At 38.6% G+C, this 17,739-nt stretch overlaps 1 protein-coding gene across 2 annotated transcripts in view; it reads right to left on the reverse strand.

Annotated features, from left to right (window-relative positions):
- Positions 1 to 17,130, reverse strand: part of TAF4B (TATA-box binding protein associated factor 4b) — a 128,684-nt gene extending 111,554 nt beyond the window's left edge. For both annotated transcript variants that reach the window (XM_081801467.1, XM_081801468.1), the window contains exons 1-3: positions 16,326 to 17,130; positions 2,243 to 2,388; positions 721 to 828 (exon numbers count right to left, since the gene is read on the reverse strand). In XM_081801467.1, coding sequence (XP_081657593.1) covers positions 721 to 828; positions 2,243 to 2,388; positions 16,326 to 16,668 — 597 coding nt within the window. In that variant the 5' untranslated portion in view covers positions 16,669 to 17,130. The remainder of the gene's footprint in view (positions 1 to 720; positions 829 to 2,242; positions 2,389 to 16,325) is intronic.
- Positions 17,131 to 17,739: the final 609 nt, after the last annotated feature.

Genomic DNA, 17,739 nt, shown 5'->3' on the forward strand with positions numbered 1-17,739 from the left:
ACCCACTGGAATTCCAAAAGATCTGGTCTTTAACATATTTAAGGAAGTAGATCCCAGTGACACCAGGAGTAAACTGTGATATACCATTACAAGGAAATCTGTTTTGTCCCAGCTGTGGGGAATGCTATTATATAGCCCACAGATGTCAGTTCTTTCAGGATTTGTCTCAACTACAAAGAATTACCCTGCCCAACAGCACAACTTCCTTGTGGAGTTGACATCCAGTGACTTATCCCAGAGGGGGAATTAAGGCCCAGCTGACCAATGCTGGCACACAGTAGAACAACTCTGACAGGCCATATTTCCTCCAATGTTCTCCACCCAGTTGGCAGAGGCTTTACTGGGCCTGCATCTAGTTCAAAGTCTTATTCTCCTTCCCTTCCACAGATATCGATAATTAATAAATACCTCCTATGCCAAAATTCTGTCCTGACAACTGCTTCTAGACCCTCTGACACATGGCTATTAGATGTATTTGTATTAATTTATTACATGCAAGTAAAACTGATATTCCAAGATCATACACGATGTTTATCTTGTGTTCTCCACAGCTCCAACCGTTCCCACTTTGATAAGTGTCACCAAATATCACTGAATTGCTTTCTTCAAGGTCACATGGTCATTGTGGCAACTTATACATCTGGCAGAAAATAGCTAAATGAGAAAGAAAGGTGAGAGAAAAACCAGTGCATGCATGGACAGAAGTCAGTCACAACTTACTTGTACTGAGGAAGGCTTTGGAACAGTGGTTACAACAGTAGTTCCTATTTGTGCCAATTTTTTAACAGGTGCCACTGCCACTTTCTTAATTAACTGTGAACTAGAATTCTGGGGGGGAGGGGGGAGAGAGGAGAGATAATAGAGTCATCAGCATTAGTAATTTTAAATCAGTCAGTACTACTGTAAACATTAAACATTAAAACACTTCACCATAGCAAACTTCTTTGTTATAACTGGCTTTAAAACCTTAGAGATTTTAAGCACGTTTTCCACTATGAACCTAACTGGTCAACTGGCCAACTGACACCCACTTCGTGTTCCTAAGGAGGCAACTGATTTAACAAATAAATATTACAGTATTTTAGCATTAAAATCTTGAACTTTACTCTTTGGCTCATAGAGAAAATAAATGGATTCTTATTTAACATCTAATTATAAACAAAAATCTGCTAACCTATCTTCTCAACTCACAGCAGTTAGATAAAGCAAATTGGAAAGGAAAGGAGAAGCTGTCATTGAAAGATACAGTAACAGAGAAAATGGTCGAGAACCTAGAACCAAATACTAGGAAAGCACAAAATGGGGGCTTGTGGGGGAGCGGACAGAACTGACAGCAAATATTACCACAGAATACTATGCAATCCTTCATTAGGATGAACCTGACTCATCAAGAAAATGTTATACCATTCAGCATTTTTTATTTTACCAGAGAAAGACGCCATTAAGAAAATTTTTTTATTGTATTTTTTATTGTATTTTTTCTTTTTCTTGTTGTAAAAAAAAATTTTTTTTTAACCTCTGGCACACAAGATAAATTTTAGTTAGTTACCTGGAAAAATTATCATGTATGTAAAATTAACCATTTTCTAACAACACCAACTAATGAAATATTACAGATTTCTGAATTTCTTAAAAGTCAGTCTTGTAAGGTACGTATAAAAATGAACACCATAAACTGTAGTGTTAATATTTTATACCACAAATTGGGCGCCTGGGTGGCTCAGTTGGTTCAGCGACTGCCTTCGGCTCAGGTCATGATCCTGGAGTCCCGGGATCGAGTCCCGCATCGGGCTCCCTGCTCGGCAGGGAGTCTGCTTCTCCCTCTGACCCTCCCCCCTCTCATGCTCTCTCTCTCTCCCTCATTCTCTCTCTCAAATAAATAAATAAAATCTTTGAAAAAAAAATATTTTATACCACAAATTAAAATTGAAACAGAATGATTATTTTCTTTCCATTTAGAGATACAAATAGCCCTTTGAACATTCCCTTGAGGACTATAAAATCTTTGAGTATGAAGAAAAATCATTAGTATTTTAGCAAATACCAAATGACAAAACCAAACACCTTAATTAACATGTTCAAGGAAAGTGGCTTAATTCAAAAAGTTGAGCAGAATCATCTATTATTCTTATTGACAAATACACACACATTTATAGGAAGAAAATAGCTGGAAAATTAAGGAGGATTAAAAAAACTAATAATAAAAAAATTAAAAAATAAAAAAAAAACTAAGGTATATTACCGGCATTGTACAGATTTTGACTGTATGAGTATTTGTTGGTACAGCTGGCCTTGAAGTTATGTTAGTAGTGGTCTCTGCTCTTGTCACAGCTTGCTGAGGAGATACCAACATCAACTGGCCACTGTTACTTTTGATCAAAACTGTTCCTAGAGTTAGAAAAAAGCAAAATATGACTTCTAAGCTAATAAATGAAACAATCATCATGTATTTTGTGTTCTGACCATTTCTTTCAACACTGTAAAATGCTCTGAATAAGTGATTAATACATACTGAATTCCATGTATACTAATTATTATGCTACTTAAAAGGAGCCAAAACACTTTTCCTTCATGACATCAAACTATAGAACTACAGTAAGATGGTAATGGTAATGGAACCAGATTACACAATGTAACCGATGGAATAAATTGGAGAATTCCAAAATAGACCCATGCAGATATGTTATATCAAATTCTCCTAGGAGGCACTGCAGATTAGTGAGGCAAAGAGCAACTATTCGATAAATAAGGCTGTGTCAATTAGTTATCTATATGGAAAAGATTAAAAGTTTCACACCACACAGAAAACCCCAAGGGCATTAAGAGTACAAAGGTAAAAAGTAAAACCTTTTAAACTCTTAGATAATGTAGAAAATTATCTTTCTGAACTTGGAATAGGGAAGAATTTCTTAAAATAAGTCTGATGCATTAAAGTGTATTAAAAAAATTTTTTTTTGTTTAGCAAAAGACACCATCAGGTAAAAACCAAACGACAAAATGGGAGAAAATTTTAGTTCACATATGTTCAAAGGACAAATATCCAAAATGCACAAAAGAAACACAAATGGCAATGATGAGGAAAAGTAAATTAAGACCACAGTGAGATATCACTTTATATATATATACCTAGAAAGACAAAAATTAAGAAGTCCAATGACAATATTAAGTGTTAGAGAGATGTGCAGCAACAGGAACTTTAACATCTTGATGATGGTAATATAATTTGGTACAAGTGCTTTGTTCAACTTTACATGATTGTGCCAAACTGATTCCCATTTGCACACTCTTTAACCCAGTATTTCTAATCTAAAGAAATTCTTGTCCATGTCAGTAGAAGGCACAAACAAGAATATTCATAGCTGAAGTTCCATTTCCAGAAAGGGAGCATGAAGAGCTCAACAAACCTGCTCCCCAGCAAAGCAAGCATAACTGGTGAAAATTATTTTTAAAAACAACTATTTAAAGTCTTTGGAGGGCGCCTGGGTGGCTCAGTTGGTTAAGCGACTGCCTTCGGCTCAGGTCATGATCCTGGAGTCCCTGGATAGGCAGGGAGTCTGCTTCTCCCTCTGACCCTCCCCCCTCTCATGTACTCGCTCTCTCTCTCAAATAAATAAATAAAATCTTTAAAAATAAATAATAAGTCTTTGGAAATTGCGTGAAGGCATACAGAAAATGACTTCACCATTATTAATGAGGATTTACTAAAACTCAGTAAGCACAGCAAGAAACAGTGGCATCTCAATCATGACTCACTCCCTTTCCCTTCTCAGATCAGGCAGTGTGGCCAACAAAGGCCCTCTCTCTCTCCCTCCCAAGCTCGCAGTTGAGGGCTATGGTATCTCTCTGGGAGGAGCAGGCCACCAGCATTTCTGATCTCCCCCACAATGAGCTGCATACAGCAGAGGACAAATTTGAGACAAGTGCATCCAGAGGTTTCTAGGCTTCTTTTACTCATCTCTACTCATAAAGGGAAGGCTCTACTTCAGGGATGGCACACTAAAAGTATCTGGACCCCACTCTCCCTCACCCCAGTTCTTTTGTAGGATGGAGGTTCCATGCTGGAAGAAGTAAGTAGATAAGACCAGATGGTGGTAGCCCAGTACCCCACTCCTAAAGCAGGGATACTGCCCACAAAGAAGCATTCCACAGTCCTGATCCCCACTCCAAATATCTCTATAGGGAAGCTGACTTTATTTCTTTTTTTTTTTTAAAGATTTTACTTATTTATTTGACAGAGAGAGAGACAGCGAGAGCAGGAACATTGGGAGAGGGAGAAGCAGGCTTCTTGCGGAGCAGGGAGCCCAATGTGGGACTCGATCCCAGGACCCTGGGATCATGACCTGAGCCGAAGGCAGACGCTTAACGACTGAGCCACCCAGGCGCCCGCTGACTTTATTTCAACACAGTGTGGGGAAGCTCAAAGGTAACAGCACTCTCAAATACAACAAAAACAATTAAAAGAAGGATGGTAGCTTCATGACAGATACAAGCTAGGCCATAGGCCTAGCTCTAGTTTATCAGAGAAAACCAGAAATAAAAACAACTAAGAAGGGCCCTCTTGATGTCAGAACAAACCTCAAATATTAAAAGTAGCCTAAATTTAATTGGATCAGACTATGGAACAAGTTGGGCCCTATGGCATTGTTGAAAACAATAGGGTAAATGGCTGGCAAAGGTAGAGCCTAATACCTGGGTATGATACCAAGAGACACACAGCTTAACAGAGAAATCAGAGAAAGAGAAAGTCAAGGAGAGCCCTGTCATCTCAGGGTGGCTGAGCTTATGCCCATGGTTGTGCCCTCTGAGGAGCAACATCAAAGGCTTCCCACTGTGGGGAAAAATAGACTTCACTAGAATAAACCAGTCAGACATTTAAAAAAAAAAAAAAAAAGCAAACAATAATACACTCAAGGGAACAGGGGGCAGAATCCAGAGTTGCTGCAATATATTAAATTTTTTAAAGATTTTATTTATTTATTCATTTAGTTGAAGGGGGGCAGAAGGAGAGAGAGAAGCAGACTCCCTGTTGAGCAGGGAGTCCAATGCAGGGCTCGACCCCAGGACCCTGAGATCATGACCTGAGCCAAAGGCAGATGCTTAACCAACTGAGCCACCTAGGCACCCCAACATATTAGTTTTGAATAACAAGTTACACAACATGCAAAGAAAAAGAAAAGTATGACACACAGGAAAAAAGGCAGGCAAGAAAAACCACCTATGAGAAGGACTGGCTGTCAGATCTAATAACAAAAACTTCAAAGTAAACATTATAAATATGTTCAAAAGGCTAAAGGAGACCATGCTTAAACAAGCGAAGGAAGGTATGATGACATCATCAAATAGAGATGATTGCTAGAAAGATAGATATTATTAAAGGAAAAAAAAACAACTTCGGTAGTTAAAAAAAATACAGCAACAAAAAAATCCACTAGAGGGGCTCAACAGTGAAACTGAATGAGTAGAAGATCAGTGAACTTGAAGATAGATGAATGGAGATTATTAAATCCAAAGAATGGAGAGAAAAAATAATGAAGAAAAATGAACACAGCCTCAGAGAATTGTGTACCACTGAAAGGCACAGCAACATAGGCATAATGTGAGTACCAGAGAGGGAGGACAAGAGAAACAGAAAGAGAGATAAAGAAACAGAAAAATATTCAAAGAAATAATGGCTGACAACTCCCCAAATCTGAGGAAGAATAATCTAGATGTCCAAATAGTTCAACAAACTCTAATACATTCAAAGAGATCCACACCAAGACACTTCAAAATAAAAGTGTTCGACTATTAAAAGAAAATCTTGAGAACAGCAAGAGAAAAATGACCCCTTATTTACACGAGATCCTCAATAGGATTAACAGCTGACCTCTCATCAAAAACAATGGAGGCCAGAAGGCAGTGAAATGACATATTCCACTTGCCGAAAGCAAAAAAAAAAATCAACCAACAATCAGATATTCATTAAAAATATCTTTCAAAATTGAAGGCAAAATAAAGACATTCCCAGATAGGGGTGCCTGGCTCAGTCGGTTAAGCGTCTGCCTTTGACTCGGGTCAGGATCCCAGAACCCTGGGATTGAGCCCCATTTTGGGCTCTCTGCTCAGTGGGGAGACTACTTCTCCCTCTCCCCCTCCCCTCTTTTTCTCTCTGTCAAATAAATAAATAAAATCTTAAAAAAAAAAAAAAAAAAAGACACTCCCAGAATAAAACTGAGTGGACTGGTTGACTAGCAGACACACCATACAAGAAATACTAAATAAAGTTGTCCAGGCTCAAAACAACTGATCCCAGGAGTAATTCAAATTCACATGAAAATGAAAAAGGGCACTGGGAAAGGTGATTACATAATTTGACAATATAAGTAAATGCCTATTAATTCTGCTTTCTTCTCTTAATTTTTGTAAAGAAATTGTGTAGAAAAATATGTATATAATTATGTTTTTGGACCCATAACATAAAAATGTAATATATTTGTGAATAACAGCAGAAAGGAAGTGGATGGGAGGCGCCTGGGTGGCTCAGTCGTTAAGCGTCTGCCTTCTGCTCAGGTCATGATCCCAGGGTCCTGGGATCGAGCCCCGCGTCGGGCTCCCTGCTCAGCCAGGAGCCTACTTCTCCCTCTCCCACTCCCCCTGCTTGTGTTCCCTCTCTAGCTGTCTCTCTCTCTGTGTCAAATAAATCTTTAAAAAAAAAAAGAAAGGAAGTGGATGGGACTAAAGTTGTATCACACTAAGGAAATGACTTTGGGTGAAAACAAATGAAGAAAACCAGAAACGGTAACTAAGAGAGTAATAAAACAAATGCTACAGATATGTCCTGTGCTCCTTTCTTCTGTCAGTTTCTTTAAAAAACAAAAAGTTACATAAGGTAATAATTATAACAAGGTATTTGTTGGGTTTCTAACATATCTAGATGCAATATGTAGAGCAATAATAGTACAAAATAAAAAAGGGGGAGGAAAATGAGCTAAATAGAAACGTTTCTATATCTCACCCAACTAAGTTATTATAAATGTGAAATAAATTCTTACTAGAATTTATTAGATATATATACAGCATATACTAGATATATTTTGTAACCTCTAGAACCACTAAATATATATATTGAAAAATTATAAAGAAAACAAAGTGTCACACTAGAAAATATTCACTTAATGCAAAAGAAAGCAGGAAAAAAGGAATACAGGAACAAAAATGAGAGGATATATAGAAACAAAAATAAATGGCAGACCTAAACCTAACTATAGAAATAACATTACATGTTAACAGATTAAATAATCCAATCAAAAGGCAAAGTGTCAAACCAGACCAAAAAAAGATAAGGTCCAACTATATGCTGCCTACAGGAGACACACTTCAGACTCAAATATAAAACAAAGTTGAAAGTAAATGGCATATCATACAACAGCAACCATAAGAAAGCTAGAGTGGCCATACTTATATCAGACAAAATAGTCTAAAAGTGTTACTAGAGATAAAGAGGTGGCATATTATAATTGATAAAACACCCAGTGGATCAGGAATATTGACAATTATAAACATTTTTGCAACAACAAACAGCCCAAAATACGTGAAGCAAAAGCTGACATAAAGGAAGGGAAAAACAGAAATGCAACGATAATAGTTGAAAGACTTAAATACCCCATTTTCAACAAAGGATAGACAACTATATAGAAGATCAACAAGGAATTCAAATACTTCAACAATACTATAAACCAAACAAATCTAAAACACACCTATAGAATATTCTACCCAATAACAGCATTCTCCTTAAGTGCACATGGAACATTCTCAGTATAGACCACATGCTAGGACATAGAACAAGCCCCAGTAAATTTTAAAAGACTGAACTCATACAATGTATAGTCTCTAACTACACTGGAATGAAATTTGAAATCAACAACAAAAAGAAATTGGGGGAACTCAGAAATATTTAGAAATTAATTACTCCTAAGTAGTCATTTGTCAATGAAGAAATCACAAGGGAAATTGGAAAATACCTTGAAATGAGTGAAAATGAAGACATAATAAACCAAAATTTATGGCATGCAGATAAAGCAGTGCTTAGAGGGACATTTATAGTCACAAATGGCAGTATTTAAAAAGGGGGTGCCTGGGTGGCTCAGTAAGTTAAGCATCCCAACTCTTGATTTTGGCTCAGGTCATGATCTCAGGGTCACGAGATCCATCAAGCCCTGTGTTGGGCTCTGTGCTGGGTGTGGAGCCTGCTTAAGATCCTCTCTCTCCCTCTCCCTCTACCCCTCCCCCCACCCCCATTCCTCCCTCTCTCTCTTAAAAAGGAAGATTCAAGGGGCAACTGGGTGGCTCAGTCAGTCTTACTCTTGATCTTAGCTCAGGTCTTGATCTCAAGGTCGTGAGTATAAGCTCCACTGGGTGTGGAGCCTACTTAAAAAAAAAGGAAGATTCAAATCAATAACTTAAACTTCTGTCTTAAGATACTGGGGGAAAAAAGCAAAATAAAAACTAAAGCAAGCAGATGAAAGAAATTAATAAAGATTAGAGCAGAGGTAAATAGAGAGTATAAAAACAATTGAGAAAAAGAAAAACAAAAATGGGTTCTGGGAAAAGACCAACAAAATTTAAAAACCTTTACCAGACTGACTAAGAAAAAATAAGAGAAGGCTCAAACTACTAAAACCAGGAATCAAAGAAGGGACATTACTACTACTTTATAGAAAGAAGGATAATAAGGGAATAATACTATGAATAATTGTAAACCAATAAATTTGATGACTTACATGAAATGGACAAATTCTTAAAAACAAAAAACTACTGTAAATGACTCAAGAAAATAGGCTCAAGAACCTAGGGGCGCCTGGGTGGCTCAGTTGGTTAAGCATCTGCCTCGGCTCAGGTCATTATCCCAGAGTTCTGGGATGGAGCCCTACATCGGGCTCCCTGCTGAGCAGGGAGCCTGCTTCTCCGTCTCCCTCTGCCTCTCCCTGCCACTTGTGCTCTCTCTCTCTCTCTCTCTCAAATAAATAAAATCTTGGAAAGAAAAGAAAAGAAAGGAAAGGAAAAGAAGAGAAAAAAGAGGCAACCTGAAGAGGGCTCTAACAAATGAATTTAATTACTAGTCAAAAAAAAGTATCCGCAAGATAAGCCCAGGTCCACATGGCTTCACTGGTGAATTCTACCAAACATCCAAGGAAAAATTAATACTAATCATTCACAAACTCTTCCAAAAAATAGAAGGAAACATGTATCAACCCATTCTGTAAGGTCAGTGGTACCCTGATACAAAAACCACATAAAGACATCACAAAAAAACTAGAGACCAATATGCCTTATAAATATAGATGCAGAAAGTCCCAACAAAGTACTAGCAAAGTGAATACAGCAGCACAAAAAAGTGTTATACTCCATCAAGTAATATTTATCTCAGTGTGAAAGGCTGGTCTAATATACAAACATTACTGTAAAAAAGCATATCAATATAGGACAAAAACCCCAGGATCATCTCAACAGAAGCAGAAAAAGCATCTGACAAAATCTAACACCCCTTTTTTCATGATGAAAACACTCAAAATAGGAATAAAAGCAAACTTCCTCAACCTGGTAAAAGAGATCTACAAAAAACTCACACCTAACATCACATTTAATGGTGAAAGACTAAATGCTTTCCCCTTAAGATGAGGAATAAGACAAAGATACCTGTGATGAGAAATGAGACAAGAATGCCTGCAATCACTACTTCTATTCAACACTGTACTGAGTTCTAACCAGGGTAATTAAGCAAGAAAATGAAATAAAAGGCATCCAAAGAAAGCAGTAAAACCATCTATTCACAGATAATACGATCTTCTATGTAGAAATCCTAACAAATCCACAAAAAAAAACTATTAAAACTAGTAAGTTCAGTTTGGTGGCAGGATACAGAATCAATGTATAAAAATCAGCTGTATTTTTATACATTTGCAATGAATGACTAAATGGAATAAAGAAAACAATGCCACTGACAATAGCACCAAAAATAATAATATACTGATAAATTAAACAAAATAAGTACAACACCAATACTCCGGAAACTACAAAATGCTTTTGAAAGAAATTAAAGATCTAAATAAATGGAAAGACACCCTATATTTGTGGATTGAGAGACTTAATACCTACTTTCCAAGATCATTAACAGGATTAAATGAGGTAATACTTTCAAGCAGGCTTTTGAATTTTTTTTTTTAATTTTTTTTTTTTTAAGATTTTATTTATTTATTTGACAGAGAGATAGGGAGAGAGGGAACACAAGCAGGGGGAGTGGAAGAGGGAGAAGCAGGCCTCCTGCGGAGCAGGGAGCCCAATGCGGGGCTCGATCCCAGGACCCTGGGATCATGACCTGAGCCGAAGGCAGACGCTTAACGACTAAGCCACCCAGGCGCCCCAGGCTTTTGAATTTTAAAGTTATCAATAGTAATAACTGTTATTAATACCAAAAGGTTCACAATCCAAACTTTTCTTCAACTAAATACTCAAAACTTCAGTAGGAAGTAATACTAGAATAGTTGAAGACAATACTGAGAATAAAATAACAAGAGCTCATCTAAAGTCAATGCTCTTCTAACTGAAGTGTTTATCTATCCCAAAGGCCCAGTCTAATGAGCAACAACCTAGTGAAAAGGACTTATAAACATATAAAGGAAACTGAACAGTAGTCTCTTTTCTGAAAACCAGCTACCAAGTCTCTTTGAATCAAATCCTGATAAATTTGACTCATTTTCCAATCATAAAAGGATAACCAGTTTGCCTACTTATCCTACAGACATGTTGAAAGAAAGTAAACATATATTAGGTTACAGAGCACCTTTCCTCTAAAAATATTGTTAAAGTGTAAAGTGGTCCTGTGCTCATTCTCTATCTGGTACATAATTTAACATACTACTCTACTCATCTGACCAGTGAACTGCTATGTCCTAAGATGACTTTCCTATTTTGTCTTGGCTACAAGTTGATCTGGATGGTGGCTGTGATTGCCCAACTTCCTAGCATTGGTAAATACTGACCCTGAAAGCATAGCAGACCACACAAATCTAAGAGCCAGAAAAACTTCAGAATTCACCTATTAAAATTTAGTATCTATACATAATTGCCTGACTGGTGACCTTCTAGTCTCTACTGAAATAAGTCTAGGGTTTTTTGTTTTTTTTTTTTAAAAAGATGAAATTTAATAAAGTTAACAGAAGTTCTGTTTGTTTGTTTGTTTTTTAAGATTTTATTTATTTGACAGAGAGAGACACAGCGAGAGAGGGAACACAAGCAGAGGGAGGGGAGAGGGAGAAGCAGGCTTCCCGCCAAGCAGGGAGCCCGATGCGGGGCTCGATCCCAGGACCCCGGGATCATGACCTGAGCCGAAGGCAGACGCTTAACGACTGAGCCACCCAGGCGCCCCTAAATTTCATCTTTTAAAAGTAGGATCATATGTTTTCAGGTGGTTTTACCTTTTTAACTTGCCATATTTGTTTTTACATGTCTTAGTTTACAAAAATAATATTGTTGTAGAAAAATTGAGCCCAGAATAACCCAAGGAAATTCTCAAAATCTCTTTAATTTCCAGGAGACGTACTGTGTCTATTTACCACCGCATCCATGGTAATGAGCATAAAACCTAGTATACAGTTAGCACTGAAATGTGTGAGTAGGTTAAAAAATACAGAACTTTAAAATACTTGTATTTCCTTGATCCAGAAATTCCAAAATTCTTGGAATTTGTTATCTGTCCCAAGAAAATAAGACACACATCACAATCTAAATATAAAAACATTCTGTTTACTTTTATTTATAAGTAATCTTTTTAAACAAAAAGGCATAAGCAACCTAAATGAATAGAGAAAAGATTAAATAATGGGTTATGCACCCATTAAAATTAAACTTTTGAGGTTAGAACATACAAAATTGTCACTATATAATAATAAGTGGAAAAGAAGGATATAGAAATTAAGTAATAGAATCCCAATTATGTAAAAAAAGAAAAAAAGAAAATAAAGGAAGCATCCACAAATTTTCTTCCCCAAAGAAACTAAACTTTGGGGGGAGTGAAATGTTCTCCATATCTTGGAGTGGTGGCTATATCTTTGTCAAATTTTTCAAAACTTATTGTAAATGGTTTCCTTTTTAAAATAAATATACATGTAAAGAACTGTAACTCCATAAAGTTTATATACAAAAGGAAACTAAAAGATATACTCAAAACATTTGGGGTGATTTTTCTGTACTTTCCAAATTTTGAATAACAGACATAAAAAAGTGGGGGCACACAGACATTGAGGTTATTTCAAAATCCATCCTTTGAAATTATAATAAAATCTTTTAAAAAATAAATTATAGTGAATTTGGTGGATGCCAATATACATTAGATAAATAGCAACCAGAGTACCTATAGCCCAATGCTATACAGGTACCTTAAATATTTAGGGCATGCCTGTTATGCAACTCTGTATTCCACACAAATGTTGTTCTTTAGAGTTCTGTGACATGTAGACCTATATTCTTAGTTAACCCATATGATACTTCTATGAAGAAGGTATGATCCCATTTTAGACATAAGAAAACTGACACTGAGGATGAGGTTAATAAACTTGCCCCAAATCACAGACTTAATAAGTGGTAGAGCTGGGATTCAAATCCAGGTCTGTTGATTCCAAGGCCAATGTTCTGTCCTTTACTGCTACACTTCACTGCTTTCCACAAGAGGCTAACCCACCAAGCCCCTTGTTATCTATAAGTGTGATTAGCACACCTAGTCCTTACTCTGAACTAAACTTGCCCTGAACTAATAAACCTTCCCAGCTACTCTATATTATATACTTACTTTACTTCACAAACTAACAAGAGCCCTCTTAGGCATAGTTATTCAGTAAGTAACAAATCTATATAACATTATCATCCACCCACATTTCTCTACATTTGAAGTCTATCTCTCTCCACTCAATTATAGGACTCATCTACTCTTACTGTTAATGAAAGTCAAGTCTGGAAAATTACTTATTAGATTTCATAGGTAGATTTTTATTTTATTTTTTTATTTTTTTTTAAGATGGTATTTATTTATTTGACAGAGAGAGAGCACAAGCAGGGGGAGCAGCAGGCAGAGGGACAGGGAGAAGCAGGCTCCCCACTGAGCAGAGAGGACCCTGGGATCATGACCCCAGCCGAAGTCAGACACTTAACTGACTGAGCCACCCAGGCACCCCCATAGCTAGCTTTCTAAAATTAAGTATTAACATTGTTGATTATGCATTTTAATGATCTTTTGCGGATAAAATTTGGTAATCCTATGAAAAGATTACCTTTTGAAACAACAATTCCACTTCTAGCAATTTATCCTATAAAAAACACATTTACAAAACGGCACAAAAATACACAAAGATGTTTATTATAGCATCATTTGTAATAAAAGAAAGTAGTGCAAACAATATCAATATCTACGAATAGCAAAGTGGTCAAAACATGATGGTACATTGATACAGTGGATTAGTTAGCAATTTAAAAAATGAGGAAGATTTATAGTTACTAACATGAAAAGGATAACACTGTTAATAGCAATACTCTGGTGAAGGGGGTATATTACATTTCAGTAATGCTTTTTTTCTTTTACATGAGCACATGCTGCTTTTGTAAGCAGAATGAGCAAAGAAATTAAAAATAAAATGCACTGGTATGTGTAATGGTCCTTGGAATCCCTTAGGGGCTACAGCCCTATTTTCCTCTTCTCTCTCCACATATACTAATGTGTGCATTCAAATACTCTGGTGCCCTCTCTGAGCAAGGAACTTACTAGGTTCTGGGTAATAAAGTCAGTGACAGAGTCCCTACCCTCATGCAATGCCCTTTTGATAAAGCCAGGGTGGAAACAAGAACCGCTAGCTTATCCAGGAACTGGTTCAGGAATTTGAGAAAAGGTCCAAATCCTATGCCATGCCTGAGCATGAAAGAGTTGATGAAGAAAGACCTGAACCATTTTACAATTAACTTTCACGGACTTCTGTACAGTATGACCATCAAGCAGAAGTTACCAGTTTTTGACATAGCAGAAGCAACCAAATCCTTGATCATTATTCTCAAACAAGTGATAGAAGAGACAAAGAATACCAAAAACAGAAAGAAGCGCAGTCTGGCCCCAAATCCCACATGTTCATAAAAGAGAAGACCGAGAAGATCAAAGAGATTACCAAAAACATTCAACAGAGTAATTTTCAGAGCTTTGCTATAGCTTCTTTCATTTCCTCACAATTCTGCCCCTTTTTATTTCCAGCCCCTGCTCCCTAGAAAAACCTGCGGTGCATATTTATACTTTTAAAAACCACTTCTTTTCATTGAGGAAATTCTGAAGTAAACAGAAATCCAATAATTATTATCTTGGCAAAAGAAAAGGTGACTTCTATGTGATTTAAACATCCCTGCGTAATCAATTACTAATCCTCAGGATATAAAAGAAATGGTACAAGACTTACAATTTTTTTTAAAGTTACTTTAATCAGTGTTTCCATTTTATTCCTCAACTACTGGTTATCTTATTGTGCACCAATGAGAGCACAAAGGTTAGTATGGTCTTCTGCCACCTATCAGTTGAAATATTCCCAAAAGCCGTTCTTCAAAGTACCTCCCCACCTCCTCTGTAACTAACAATTCCTAAAGGCAATTTATCTCCTCTCCTGTAAGTTTTTCCACGGTCAATAACCTAAAATGTTTTAGTGTGGTGCACACCTACGCTGTGGTCCTGGTTTGCAGCTGTATAGCTCTGGCAAGTTTCAGTTTTGGTTTCTTTGTATACAAAAGATTAGGCTCTAAAATTCTATGTCACGGTTTAACCCTGATGCTCAATGAGGCAAATCCTACACACACAATAAGTGGTAAGCACGGTATTGCGTAAAGAGTAAACAGACCTGGATTCAAATTCCCTGACACCTGTGAGGTGTCTGGCATTGGGCAAGTTATTTAACCTTAGAGACCTTTCCTTATTTCCTTATTCTCTACCTATCATGACCAACAAAAGAATATAAATAATATAAAGGCACAGTATGCCTTCGATTTGTGATGAGTTCCCACTTACCAAGTTTTTACTCTTGATAGTTTCTGTATTTTAATACTTTTTTGATTGTTTCTAAACAATCTTCACTGACTAGACAGGAATTTATAACAAATTAGGAGGTGATTTTATTCAAAAACATTCATAACTACTTTGTAAGGATATGCAGGATGACAATTTAGAACTGGCAGAAAATGTATCCAGTGGCATACACAGCACAGCGCTAAGTTTATGTATCTCCTGTACCATACAAAACTGAAAGAGAACTTCAGCAAAAGTAAAGAACATTATCTTTCCACAATGTTCATGATTAAACAGAACATTAGCTACAAAAGAGCCTCTGTCATTTTGCCAGGGGATACTAAAATCTTGAATCCAGTGCTTCACTTCTTTACCACCTTTGCAGGTCTGAGTTCCAATTACTGCTAAGCATAATAAATAGAAGACGATATAATTAAGAGTAGAATTCACTCCAAAGAATGTGATATGTGCTTTTTTTCCCCAATGAAATTCCAAGACTTTCAGTTGAGGAAAGAAAGAAGGTAGAACACTCAAATTTACAATATGCTGAATGATCAAAAAGCAAAATCTTTGCATAAATCATGAAACACAGCCCAAACATGTAAACCCTCGGATAGAAAGTAGTCACAGACTTATTAACTGTAGCATCACACGCTGCTGCAAATATAACAATCCCATGCCTCTGATCTGTCAACTCAGACACTGCTCCCTATAAGAGGTATTCTTCTACTGAAAATTACAATCATCACACATCTAAAGATGGTGCAGGAAGCAGCATTATTCATTTCTGGTACTAGAAAAGCAGTGAACTTACTTTAGCTTGCTTATATTTAAAATTCTCTTTCGGCCTTAACACACAAGAACTTATTAAATAAACTTTTTAAAAAAATATAGCTATCTAAACGTGTGGATATATAAATTGGTCTCTTCTCCACATAAAAATAAAAACTTTAGCTATATTCTACTTTCTCCCTCCTAGGAGCCAGTGCCTCAAAGGCCCTCTAAATAAACTGCTCCAGCGTTTACTGTGTCACTTGGGTGAATAAATTCTTTCCTTAAATATGGAAAGAACTATGCAGTAATGATTCAAAGAGGCTATATTAACTGTAAAGCCAAATCACTGCCCTGCAAAGTCGATTACGACAGGTTCTCTTAGCTGAGTTTTTTAGAGCTACCAGCAAGAAGGCACAATCCGGAGCTGCGACGTTTCCCGTGTCGCCGCTGGCTGGACCGATGGGTAAGCTGGAAAAGGTGATCGACATACCTGGAGGAAGCTGCAAATTAGCAGGCAACTGGATTGTTGTGGTGTTGGGGGCTTTCACAGCGACTATCTGAGGAGCAGGCAGCGGGGGGCCGCTGCTGAGTTTAGGAAGAGCACTGACAGGAGCCACTTTGGTCACCAGGGTCCCCACGGGGGACCGCAGGGGCTGGGACACCGTGGACTCCACGCAGACACTGACAGGAGCCTTAGTCACGGCGCCCAAGGCCACCGGGGTGCTCTCCACACGGACAGGCACAGTCCCAGCGGGGGCCATCGTCACGGTCCCGGAGGCGCTCACACCGGCGGGGGGGGCGGCGCCGGCCGGTTCCGTGAGGCCCGCGGGCATCCCCAGGTGGATCAGCGGCAGCTGCGACGCTGCCGTTCCGGGAGCAGAGGCGAGGGGAGGCTTGACAAGCGGCAGCCGACTCCAGAGCAGTTCCGGCTCCACAGCATCGCTAGGGAGAGGCGCAGGGGCCGCGACACAGAAGTCAGGGACGGGCGCCGGCTGCACACTGAGACCCGCGCGTCCCGGAACTCCCTCTGGTCCGTGCGGCCCCGGCTGCAGCGACACCGGCTCGGCCGCTCGCCGCTTCCTTAGCGGCGCTCACACGTGCGCCGGCTCAGCCGCGGAGCCCGGCTGCGGGGTTTCCGGAAGGGCGTCACTTCGGCTCCCACCACCCACCAAAACTCTGCGCCCTAGTTCCCCCGCCAGAAGTTTCAAAACTACAAACCCGAGCGCCCCAAAGCCCCCTACACACACTCAGCGTGGCCCCGCCGCACGGCCACGCCAGCCATGTTTATATAGCCACGCGGAGACCTCGCGCACGCGCACAGGCCGCCGCCGCCGCCCCGGGCTTCCCCCGGAATCCGGCCCTGTCATTGGCCACAGACTGGAATCGCGCTCGTGACGTCACTAGGGACGGCTCCAGAGGGCGTTAGAATCTTCCCCAGCATCAGGAAGAAGGAGGGTCAAGTTGCCAAAAACCTACCACGTGGGAGGGGCAGACCGCACTTGGAGAACTGCGACATTCGGGTTCCTCTCCTTGGTATCCCCAGTGGTATGTTCCTTTAAAATCCAGGAGTGTAATTTCCACACGCTTTTACTTTGAGGAAAAAATGGGGACTGGCTTCAGAGAATGGTAACTCAGTAAGACTTAATCACGCGTCCTCTTGTTTTTCTGCGAGCTTTGCCCTAAAGCGTCGCAAAATGAGCATTACAATGGACATGGTGAAAAAAAATGTCCATTTCTTTCTTTTAAATGTTTCAGAATGGCGTATAATTTTATAGCCTGTAAAATATGCCTATTTTCCTATGACTTTAGAGTTGAACTGCCCCAAGGGAAAATCGTTTTCTTCCATTGGGCGGCTATAGATATCTCTTGTCACCTCTAAACGTAAATTGTTTACATTTTGTATC

Source organism: Leptonychotes weddellii, chromosome 13 (genome assembly GCF_054177405.1).
Source record: "Leptonychotes weddellii isolate Sample4059 chromosome 13, ASM5417740v2, whole genome shotgun sequence".
Taxonomy (NCBI): domain Eukaryota; kingdom Metazoa; phylum Chordata; class Mammalia; order Carnivora; family Phocidae; genus Leptonychotes; species Leptonychotes weddellii.